Source organism: Dendrobates tinctorius, unplaced genomic scaffold (genome assembly GCF_039654945.1).
Source record: "Dendrobates tinctorius isolate UK_male_01 unplaced genomic scaffold, ASM3965494v1 ptg000044l, whole genome shotgun sequence".
Taxonomy (NCBI): Eukaryota; Metazoa; Chordata; class Amphibia; order Anura; family Dendrobatidae; genus Dendrobates; species Dendrobates tinctorius.
Window position 1 is genome coordinate 33985825 of NW_027361712.1, and position 12623 is coordinate 33998447.

The following is a 12623-nucleotide window of genomic DNA, read 5'->3' on the forward strand; positions in this document are numbered from 1 at the left end:
AAGTGTGAAAGTAGCTTAACACATTTCACTGTTTTATCAAAGGAGCAAGTGTGTTTGTTGTTTTACTGGTCCTATGATCTCCTCTAGTCAGTGAAGAGCTCAGCGACCGGCTGTACACCTAAACTGAGCGCACAGCTTATTAGGGTATGTACACACATTGCAGATTTGGCTTCGGATTTTTCTGCGTGGATTTGGCTGAATCCGCATTTAAAATGACCTGCGTTTAGCGGATTTAGTGCAGATTTACTGCAGATTTTGTGCGGATTTCACCTGCGTTTTTACACCTGCGGATTCCTATAATGGAAGAGGTGTAAAAACGCTGCGGATTCCGCACAAAGAATTGACATGTTGCGGAAAATAAACCGCAGCAAATCTGCGCAGAATTTTCCGCAGCATGTGCACTGTGGATTTCGTTTGCCATAGGTTTACATGGTACTGTACACCGCATGGAAAACTGCTGCGGATCCGCAGGCCAAATCCGCTGCGAATCCGCTGCCAAATCTGGAACGTGTGCACATACCCTTACAGTGAAAGCTAGGATGTAACTGAGTGCAGCCCCAGAGTAACAGAACCGGTCAAAAGTCTGGTGAAATGGCATGTACGGTTGGTTCTCAGATGAAAGGAACAAGCAGATTAACGTAGTTCACTCGCTCCTTTCATAAATCAAATTGGCAGAGAAATGTGTTGCCACATCAGGGGCAGACACTGACAGCTTGGGGCTCTTGTGAAAGAAAAGTGATTTGCCCCCGCTTTATGACGACAAAACTACAGTTATATACAGTTGTGTGAAAAAGTTTCCCTCTCCTGATTTCCTATTCTTTTGCATGTTTGTCACATTTAAATGTTTCAGATTGTCAAACAATTTTAAATATTAGACAAAGATAACATATGTAAATCCAAACCTGTAGGGCCCTGTGTGAAAAAATGATTGCACCCTAACCCTAATAACTGGTTGGGCCACCCTTTGCAGCAACAACTATAATCAAGCATTTGCAATAACTGGCAATGAGTCTTCAACAATTTTGGCCCACTCATCTTTGCAGAATTGTTGTAATTCAACCACTTTGGAAGGTTATTTGATTGTGTGTGTGTGTGTGTGTGTGTGTGTGTATATATATATATATATATATATATATATATATATATATATATATATATATAAATATGTATGTGCTATCTATTACATAATCTCCTTTATTATGTACTAGCTGAAGAGCCCGGCGCTGCCCGAGCATAGTAACTAACTACGGTTAGTTATAACAAATTATAATGATTATATATATATATATATATATATATATATATATATATATACTGATTGTAGAGCCCCGCCCATTCTGCATAGCCACATTGACTATAATATCCCACATCATCCCGTCAGCCAGAGCTACCGGACTACTACCCACATCATCCCGTCAGCCAGAGCCACTGGACTACTACCCCTAATATCCCACATCATCCCATCAGCCAGAGCCACCGGACAACTACCACTAATATCCCACATCATTCCTTCGGCCAGAGCTACCGGACTACTACCCATAATATCCCACATCGTCCCATCAGCCAGAGCCACCGGACTACTACCACTAATATCCCACATCATCTCGTCAGAGCTACCGGACTACTACCCCTAATATCCCACATCATCCCATCAGCCAGAGCCACTGGACTACTACTCCTAATATCCCACATCATCCCATCAGCCAGAGCCACCGGACAACTACCACTAATATCCCACATCATCCCGTCAGCCTGGAGTCAGAACCAGAGTGCTGAGTGGAATGGTCCTAAGTTCCATACTGGGGATCCCTGTTGTGAATTCACTTTCTGGCCTGCCTCTGGTTGCTAGTGAAGGTAGTGGAGCTGGTTGTATTGACAGAGGAGTCGCGAGTTCTCTTTCCGGGCTCCCTCTGGTGGTTTCAGGAGGTAATGGAGCTGATCTAATTGACAGAGGCCTGCCATCTGATAATGATGATGACAATTGGACATCTGGAGTCTCTGACTGGATTTAAGACAGCCGACTCCCTCTATCCCTGCTGGTGATTTTTCCTGCCTCCCGAGGTTTTAGTTTCCTGTTCAGTCCCTGCATGCTCAAGCTAAGTGTTCTTTGCTATTGTTCACATTTGATTTGGTTTTGTCTATTTAGTTTTGTGTGGTCAGCCAGCCCCGGCTGGGGCTGTGCTGAATTTCCATCCTTATGTTGCGGTTTATGTTAGTTTGTTCATTGTCCCTTATTAGATTGGCCTCTTTTTGCTCTGCTTTCAGAATATGCCAGAGTGCTGATATAGTGGGAGAAGTCTAGTGACTTCAGAGTTTTTGCTATCAGAAGTGTTGGACATTTTTGCAGGGTTTTTTGCGTGATTGCAGACAGTGTCTTTCCTTTCCTATCCTTTCTAGTTAGTGTGGGCCCCATCGTTTGCTCAGCCTATTTTCCTACCTGTGTTTGTGTTTCATCTTGTCTCACCGACAATATATGTTTGGGGGCTGTCTATTCCTTTGGGGTCTGCTCTGGGGCAGTTTAGATTTCCCCTTTCGTTGCTTTAAGCTTATTTAGTTCTCCGGCTGTGTCGAGACGTCTAGAATCATTGTAGGCACGCTCCACGGCTACTGCTAGTTGTGTGAATAGGATCAGGGGTCTGCAATCCGCTTAGTTACCAACCTCTCTGGTTTTCTGTAGTTTAGCTTGGTCTTGTTTTCATCCTCGGTGGCCCAATCATAACACATCCCTTTTAAGAGAGGCCTGGCGTCAGAACCAGAGCGCTGAGTGGATTTGCCCTGACTTCCATATCAATGATCCCTTTAATAGAAGCCTGGGGTGAGAATCAGAACGCTGAGGGATTTACCCTAACTTCCATACCGGAGATCCCTTTAAGAGAGGCCTGGGGTCAGTACCAAAGCGCAGAGTGAATTTTCCCTCACTTCCGTACTGAGGATCCCTTTTAAGAGGGGACTTGGGTCAGAACCAGAGCTCTGAGGGATTTGCCCTAACTTCCATACCGGGGATCCCTTTAAGAGAGGCCTGGGGTCAGAATTAAAGCGCTGGATGGATTTGCCCTGACTTCCATACCGGAGATCCCTTTAAGAAGCACCTGGGGTCAGTACCAAAGCGCAGAGTGGAGTTGCCCTAAATTCAATACCAATGATCCCTTTAAGAGACCCTGGGGTCAAAACCACAGAGCTGAGTGGAACTGTCCTAACTTCCATACCGGGGATCCCTTTAAGAGAGGCCTTGGGTCAAAACCAAAGTTCTGGATGGATTTGCTCTGACTTCCATACCAATGATCCCTTTAAGAGGGAAGATGTGCCTACGGGATGGAGGATGTGTGATGGGTATATGGGCACGGGAGGGAGGATTCATTTCTGTCATGTGCTCTCTGCTCCTTTCAGGGAAGCAGACAATGGCTGGGAGCTTATGTTCCCAGGGATGTTATATTTCTCCCTCCATGTCAGTGTCTGTTGAAGTGTTGTCAAGTGGGAAAACTGTTGGTCATAGCAACCAATCACAGCTCAGCTTCTTTTGAACAGCTCTGGTGAAATGAAAGATGCTTCGTTATTGGTTGGTGATACACACACACACATTCATTTTTATATATAGAGATATTACCGTCACTACTTATACAGTGTCATCTCATGTAAGGGATGGTGCTATACATAATAAATCAGATTTTATGGAGCCCTGTCTCTATTACATTCCGTCCTCTCTTGTTTAGATATACAGTGCTGCTCTTCATTTTTTTCATAGACTGTACAATATCTTGAGAAATAAATGGAAATGTAGCATAGGTGTGTCCTCAGGATTTTTTAATTAGTGGTCCAATGTAATGCAACAATAAAACATGGTTTTTAAACCCTTAACCCCTTTACCCCCAAGGGTGGTTTGCCCGTTCATGACCGGGCCAATTTTTACAACTCTGACCACTGTCTCTTTATGAGGTAATAACTCTGAAACGCTTCCATGGATCACGTTGATTCTGACATTGTTTTCTCATGACATATTGTACTTCATGTTAGTGGTAACATTTAATTGCTATAACTTGTGTTTATTTGTGAAAAAAGCGGAAATTTGGCGACAGTGTTGAAAATTTCGCAATTTTCCAACTTTGAATTTTTATGCCCTTAAATCACAGAGATATGGCACACAAAAAACTTAATAAATAACATTTCCCATATGTTTACTTTACATCAGCACAATTTTGGAATCAAATTTTTTTTGTTAGGAAGTTATAAGGGTTAAAAGCTGACCAGCGATTTCTCATTTTTGCAACACCATTTTATTTTTACGGACCACATCATATTTGAAGTCACTTTGAGGAGTCTATATGATAGAAAATACCCAAAAGTGATACCATTCTGAAAACTGCACCCCTCAAGGTGCTCAAAACCACATTCAAGAAGTTTATTCACCATTCAGGTGCGTCACAGGAATTTTTTGAATGTTTACAAAAATAATGGAACATTTTACTTTTTTTCACAAAAAATTACTTCAGGTCCAATTTTTTTTTAATTTACCAAGGGTAACAGGAGAAATTGTATGCAAAAGTTCTTGTGCAATTTGTCTTGAGTACGCTGATTCCTGATATGTGGGGGGAACCACTGTTTCGGCGCATGGCAGAGCTCAGAAGGGAAGGAGCGCTGTTTGACTTTTTCAATGCAAAATTGGCTGGAATTCAGATCAGACGTCATGTCACGTTTGGAGAGCCCCTGATGTGCCTAAACAGTGGAAACCCCCACAAGTGACCCCATTTTGGAAACTAGATCCCCCCAAGGAATTTATCTACGTATGTGATGAGAACTTTGAACCCCCAAGGGCTTCACAAAAGTTTATAACGTACAGCTGTACAAATAAAAAATCATATTTTTTTCCACAAAAATGATCTTTTCACCCTCAATTTTTATATTTCCAAGGGTAACATGACCCCAAAACTTATTGTGCAATTTGTCCTGAGTACGCTGATACCCCACATGTGGGGGTAAACCACTGTTTGTGCTTATGGCAGAGCTCGGAAGGGAAGCAGCGCCATTTGACTTTTCTGGCTGGAATTGGGATCGGACGCCATGTCGCGTTTGGAAAGCCCCTGATGTGCCTAAACAGTGGAAACCCCCCGCAAATGACACCATTTTGGAAACTAGCCCCCCAAGGAACTTATCTAGATGTGTGGTGATTAGAGTTGAGCGACTTTGGATGACATCCACTCAATGCCGACTTTTATTCCCCATTGACTTGCATTGGTGTCGGGTTTCGGAAGAAACTCTGAATTTTTTTTGCCCTAGTCGGCAGGGCTGTGGAGTCGGTAAGCCAAACCTGCGACTCCGACTCCTCAATTTCCCTTACACCGACTCCAACTCCGACTCCACGACTCCGACTCCCACATATATTGCTTATATTTAAGTGAAAAATTTATTGTAGTACAATGTGAACCTCAGACATTTAATCATTTTTATGATCCAATAATCAAGATATTTAGATAGAACAGAATATATATTGGTGTACTACCCGGTTTTCATTCTTTTTGGTACAGATACGATATGGATAGACAGATATGGATAAATGGATAGATAGAGCAGATTTCTAATCTGCTTTTGCTATTGAAAACATTATCTATGAGCTCAAAAACCTTTCAGGTGATGCAGTTTTTTAAAAAGATGATCAGCTTTTGCAGCTGAAAAACGTATCCTCAAAAAACACAGGAAAAACGCTGTGTGTGAATGTAGCCTTAGATCAGGAATATAACAGCCATTTATAGGACATTTCATAACTTTCCCAAACTCCTATGAAAAAATATTCAGCACATCCTGCATTGAATTACTGTACCCAATTTATTATATATTTTAGGAGTCGGTCCATTTTATACCGACTCCAACTCCGACTCCGACTCCACCAAAATGAGCACCGACTCCGACTCCACGACTCCGACTCCACAGCCCTGCTAGTCGGACCAGTTTCATCTGAAACAAATTTTGTTTCATAAAACCCGATCCGACCAAAGTCGCTCAACTCTAGTGGTGAGCACTTTGAGCCCCCCATTAACTATAATCGCCGCCGCCTGTTAAATTGTTCAGTCTTTGTGACTCTCCCCATTTAACTTAAAGGCTATGTGCACATGCTGTATTTTTGTTGCGGAAAATATGCAACTGTACAAGCCAAGTGAATGAGATCCCTGAAGTATCATGCACACGTTGCTTATTTTTTCCTTGCACTTTCAAATCTGCATAATGTCAATTCTTGCAGCGTATTTCACCGATACTATCGAATACTGGAAAGTACGCAACAAAAACATGTAAAAAATGTGGCAAAAAATGTATTTTACGCAGTGTTCTTTCCTGCCAACACATAAGGATATGCAGCAAAATTTTCTCCTGCAAATCCTGAACTTGTGCACATAGCCTTAGTCCCTGTCATGTGTCTCTCCAGTTCATTATAATTCCTTGATAGCATCATAATGAATTTGGGGGTGGGAGAAAACATTATCAGATAGTTAACATCCTTCACCTTCTTCCAATTCATTACAAGTCCCTGACAGTGTCTCTTCCCACCTTTTAATTCATTATAAAGTTTCCGATGCACCTTACCCCCTCCTCTCCCACTACACAATAAATTTTAAGTCCCTGTTAGTGTCCTAATGAATTGTGGGATGGGGGAGAACGCTATCCGGGACTTGGCACCCTCCTCCACCACCCAATTTTACATCCATATCCAATGTCCTCCTCCCCCTGTTCATAAGTCCATTATAAGTCACCCCTTACTCTCATCCCAATCCTCCACCCCCCTCTTTGCCCTTTCATTCACCCCCCTCATTGTCCTCTCCCCCTCTCTCATCATTGTCCTCTCCCCCTCTCTCATCATTGTCCTCTCCCCCTCTCTCATCATTGTCCTCTCCCCCTCTCTCCTCATTGTCCTCTCCCCCTCTCTCCTCATTGTCCTCTCCCCCTCTCTCCTCATTGTCCTCTCCCCCTCTCTCCTCGTTGTCCTCTTCCCACTCTCCTCATTGTTCTCTCCTCATTGTCCTCTCCCCCACCTCCATCATTGTCCTCTCCCCCACCTACATCATTGTCCTCTCCCCCACTCTCCTCATTGTCCTCTCCCTTACTCTCCCCATTGTCTGCACACCCCTCATTGTCCGCACCCCCCCAAATTGTCCTCTTCCCCACACCCCCATCATTGCCCCCCCACACACACACACATTACCTTTTATTGTCTTCTCCCCAGTGTATTGGAGAAAAAAAAGCACACTTCCCTCTCTGTCCGTTCCCCGGAAGCATAGCTTCTTTCTTTGTCGCCAGTAACTTTCTAAATGACACAGGTGTGAGCTGGATGCTGACGTTATCAAGCCGTACGCTCCTGTGTCACTGAGAAAGTGCTGAGTAGGAAGCTGAGGATGGGATCCTTCAGGTCTACTGCCATTTTCTACTGTAAGCAGTGGAGCTACAGGACAACTCCCTGCCCTGTACACCGCACATGATGAGGGTAATCAGACCATGGGCCCCATGGAGCCTCATTATTACCGCCTTGCAAGGGCCCCCCTTCAGGCGCCAGCGCAGCTGCATTGGCTATATGTCCGCCCCTGTCTCTCACAAAGAAGCAGCTGGAAGACTCCTTGCTGCTGGCATCCATATACTTGCTTATATTTCCTCCCTTTGCTAGAAGCTGTATATGCACTCATACCACCAGCAGCAGCATGTTTATATGGTCAGGCACAGCTGGTTACATAGGACACCGTCATATGTTTATCTCTGCAGAGTAACATTTTTTTTTCCAAACACATCTAAATGTGGAACTTCTTCATATGACCTACTCTATTGATTTAAAGCGTACGTTTGTTAAAGCTTACAGTCATCTCATCCAGGAGTGTTTTGCCCATTACACAGGCTTGTTCCCGATTATAAGCCTGTCTAAGCGGCTCTGCTCTCATCACTTCTTTACAATATGCTCGGTGGCTTACACTATATATCTGAGTTTAACACCCTAAAACTGGTTTTTTGGGGATCTACAGCTCCGAAACCAGGTCATCCCACTAGTTGCACTCCAAGATTCAGCTCTCTAAGGAAGGCAATAGGATAGCTGTCAGTTGCCTTTCTGACCACAATAAAAAAAAAAAGTATATTCAGTAAGAAAAGGAGAGAGGGCACTTGTGACAGTGGCTTATCTCCCAGCAAAATACAATATATGGCATGTTAATATTGAACATGTCAAATCCTTATTTTCCCGACATCTACTGTCCGGGTCCCACACACCTTAGCTTGTACCGGTATAAGTAGTTATAGACATTTTGCTGTTGTTACTTTGGTTGTTCTTACTAATGTTTGGACACATACTCACTTTGAATGTCTGTATACATGAACATGTGTGATTCTCCCTCACCTTCTTTCATCAAGTCCTATTTTTTTTTTTTTTTTTTTAATTAAGGATTTGTTCCCCGAAAGAGACAACTGAGACCTCAAATGATAATAACATTTCCAGTATTTTGGAAGAACTTAAGTCCTTGAGGTACATAATGTTGAGAAATTATCTTGTCTGTTCCTGTATAATAGTAGCGGAGTCTAATCTTAATTACGATTTGTTCCTGACCAGGCAATGGAAGAAATCTGATGATTTTAATCGAGTCACTCTGTATTTCAACCAGAAAGCCATAGAAAAAGAGGTATGATGTTAAACTTTATTATTTCATCTAGCGTCTTTTAGTAATGTTCATCAGGCCAGATCTAAGAGTTATCATGCAGGACACACAATCCAAACTGTTGTAAACTATCCCTATTAAATTTACAATTCTCACCATATTATGAATTCAAACCTTTTACAGATATGATGACATCTCATTATTGTTAATTATAGAGCATTGTAGTTCTGGCAATGGATTCACTTGCGTTATTTGCTTAATTTTTTACATAATCTACATTGCTTAGGTTTCCAGCATTGCAGCACTCAGTATTTTGTTACAAAATCCCTACTGCTGTTCATGAAACGAGTAATAAAGCTTGTAAAAAATATTTACATGTACAGTTTTCCATAGAAGCAGTTTATTGACATGTTAAATGTCTCTACAATGTGTAGCATGCTGTTTTTGATTTAGCTTTGATTGGGGGTACCGGCTCCCCAATATGTAAACCCAGCCTAAATTCTTAAACCGTTTACTATAAATATGTAATTTTGTTACCTAAATGTCACTGTTCTGAGTCTCCTCTCCATTCCTGAGATATGATCACCTCTTCCTTAGGCCTGTTTCACACTTCCGTTTTTGACCATCAGTCAAAATCCGCCGTTTTTGCAAAAAAAGGGTCCACCATTTTTTTGGGCGGATCCGTTTTTTTCCCCATTGATTTGCATTACCGGCGGATCTTGACGGATGGCCATCCGTCAATTTTTTTGCGTCCGCCGAGATGCCTGGACGGACCATGTAACGTTTTTTGTGCTGAAGGATCCGCATTTTTATAGTGCGCATGCCGGGGGAATGAAGTCAGGTGGAAATTTAACCCTGATATCATTTCTGTCTCTCTCTCTCTCTCTTTCTCTCTTTTTCTCTTTCTCTCTCTCTCTTTCTCTCTCTCTCTTTCTCTCTCTCTTTTTCTCTCTCTCTTTCTCTCTCTCTTTCTCTCTCTCTCTCTCTCTCTCTCTCTCTTTTTCTCTCTCTCTCTCTTTCTCTCTCTCTCTCTCTCTCTCTCTTTCTCTCTCTCTTTTTCTCTCTCTCTTTCTCTCTCTCTTTCTCTCTCTCTATCTCTTTCTCTTTCCCAGGCAGCGGTTCCTTTAAAATTTTTCATTCCGCGGATCCGTAAAAAAAAAAACGATCCGGTGGCATCCGTTCACATTAGTGAACGGATCCGCTTTCCGCCATTTTGGCGGATTTTAACTGACACAAAAAAACTGATGTGTGAAACAGGCCTTAGATGTAAATCTAGCCTTGTTAGCCAAGGTGGCATGGTCCTTTTATGAAGACATCCACAAAGAGTTGAGGACCACACCCTATTGGCTAACAAGAATAGAGTTGAAACCAGAAGTTTACATACACTATATAAAAAGACACATATGTATGTTTTTCTCAATATCTGACATGAAATCAAAATAAACCTTTCCCGTTTTAGGTCCATTAGGATTACCATAATTATTAATATTTGCCAAATACCAGACTAAAGAGAGAGAGTGAGTGTTTTAAGGCTTTGCTATTGGGTTTAGGATGGTAAGCGCACTGCAAAGTATGTCCTACGAGGAATGGTTAAAGGATCTGGGAATGTTTAGCTTACAAAAAAGAAGGCTAAGAGGAGACTTGATGACTATCTACAAATATCTGAAGGAACGTCACAGTGTACAGGGATCATCATTATTCTCATTTGCACATGAAACATGAGAAGCAATGGGATGAAACTGAAAGGGATAAGATACAGATTAGATATTAGAAAACCCTTTTTGATAGTGAGGGTGATCAATAAGTGGAGCAGGTGGCCACGAGAGATGGTGAGTTCTCCTCCAATGGAAGTCTTCAAACGGAGGCTGGACAGACATCTGTCTGGGATGGTTTAGTGAATCCTGCGCTGCATTGAACAAAAGGGGTTGGACACGATGACCCTGGTGGTCCCTTCCAACTCTATCATTGTATGATTCTATTTCCTAATCGTGGGCACGTACCCTTATATAAAAAACTTACATATTTATGGCAATTGACAAGTCCTGAGAAGCCACAGAATGTTATTGATAGTAATTGTAAAATCTCTCCTTTCTGAAACACCATCTGAAATCCAAAATGTCTGAAATAAACTAAAAGGCCCTAGAACCTGTATGATTGTCAGTAGTTTTTGTGATTTGATTCCTTACCGGTTATTACATCGTGCAGCTGTTTCTAAGGATTAAGAATAAATGTGGTGCCTGCAATACTCTCAAGTAAAGTCATTTGACACATGAAGCTAGAATTTTTTTTTATCTTTTAAATTACCGTGAGGTATTTTTTCCTCGCATTCAGGAAAATGTGAATGGTTTTGCAGAGATGTGGAAAATATCAGAGGCCAATTATTGTAACAGCAACTATTCAATGTTCATTCAGATCAGCTATTACTTCACTCCCAGCAAGAACTAGGAGAGATTCCACATCCTAACGGGGAAGTCAGACTGTAAAATATGTGGTGTATATTATAGACAATTTCTTGACTCTTCTGTGCAATGTTGGATTTGGGTGTATTGGTCTCGAGGCCGCACTAAAATTGTGACTTTTGCCGTTTTCACGCTATTTTCACCCAGCTCCGGCGAGGTGATGGGGGTGGGGCGATCAGCACTCGTCAAAAATATTACTCCAGCAAGGACTGGAGTAGGATTTGTGGAGAGGCGCACACAGAGGTGTACGCCACTCATCCAAGTCTCCTCTTAATGAATTCGGAGCATCTGACTCCGCACACCTCCCCATCAAGATGGCATTAACAACGCCTCTCATCTTGATGAATCGGGCCCATTGTGTTGCTAGCCATAAAGTTAATTTGTTGCCGTTCAGCAGCAACCTGAGCTAGCTCCAACTGCTGCTGCTTAACCACTTTTAATGATGCTTTCAGGGTGAAATCAGCATTTAAATTACGCTTTTAGAGTGACAGCGTCATTTAAGTTTCATGATCCCGATGGCATGTCAACTACAGTGCCCATTGCCCCCCATCCACTCAATGTGTTTGCTGGTGCCGATGGATTGCCATGTCAGTCAAGGGCATACCGATGGCACCCATTACCACCACCATTGTGCTCCTTGGAGTGCTCTTTCTAGAATTTGTTGAAAAATTATCTTATGTCCCTTAGGTGAAGAAACCAAATGGGAGAAACATGGATTTTTGTGAGTACTCACCGTAAAATCCTTTTCTCCGAGACGCTCATTGGGGGACACAGAGACTGTGGGTGTGTGCTTCTGCCGTCTGGAGGCCGACACTAAGTGTACAAAGTACAAAAAAAGAGTTAGCTCCTCCTCCGCCGCATACACCCTCGCCCCTAGGCCGGGCGTAACTCAGTTTAGTGCATAAGCAGTAGGAGAACGCGCCTTAAACTCAGGCAAGAAACTATATGTCTGAAAAAGGGGCCACCCTAAACCTTGTACAAGGATTTGTATAACTCAAAATAAGTAAATGCCAACTGGCTGATAGGGTGGGTGCTGTGTCCCCCAATGAGCGTCTCGGAGAAAAGGATTTTACGGTGAGTACTCACAAAAATCCATGTTTCTCCTTCGTCTCATTGGGGGACACAGAGACTGTGGGACGTTCTAAAGCAGTCCTCTGGGCGGGATCTTAGCTCACCCAATCCATGCTAATTTGCGCCCCTGATTAGAGGTGCGCAACTGCTGCCTGGAGAATCTTTCTTCCCAGGCTTGCATCCGAGGATGCCTGGGTATGTACGTTATAATGTTTGACAAACGTATGTGACGAACAGCCCACCGCCGTTCGTCTACTTACGGGCGACACTAACGGGGGTCCCGCTGCCACCAAAACGCGACGGACAGCGGACCCTGTGTCACCACTATGTCACAATCCCACCACTGACACGGGTGTATCAGCGGACGGAGGGACGTGACACAATGCCGGCACACGGCTATCACAGGCGCAGTGGGGCTTATCTTAGTTATCCCACCACTGGCACCATGTGACAAATATATCCAGCAAGCTAATCTCGC

General features: G+C 42.9%; 1 protein-coding gene across 3 annotated transcripts in view; it reads left to right on the forward strand.

The window, feature by feature from the left end:
• The window catches only part of ADCY4 (adenylate cyclase 4), a 152604-nt gene that overhangs the window by 118189 nt on the left and 21792 nt on the right, over positions 1-12623 (forward strand). For all 3 annotated transcript variants that reach the window (XM_073575507.1, XM_073575506.1, XM_073575505.1), the window contains exons 13-14: positions 8405-8485; positions 8570-8639. In XM_073575507.1, the coding sequence (XP_073431608.1) occupies positions 8405-8485; positions 8570-8639 (151 nt within the window). The remainder of the gene's footprint in view (positions 1-8404; positions 8486-8569; positions 8640-12623) is intronic.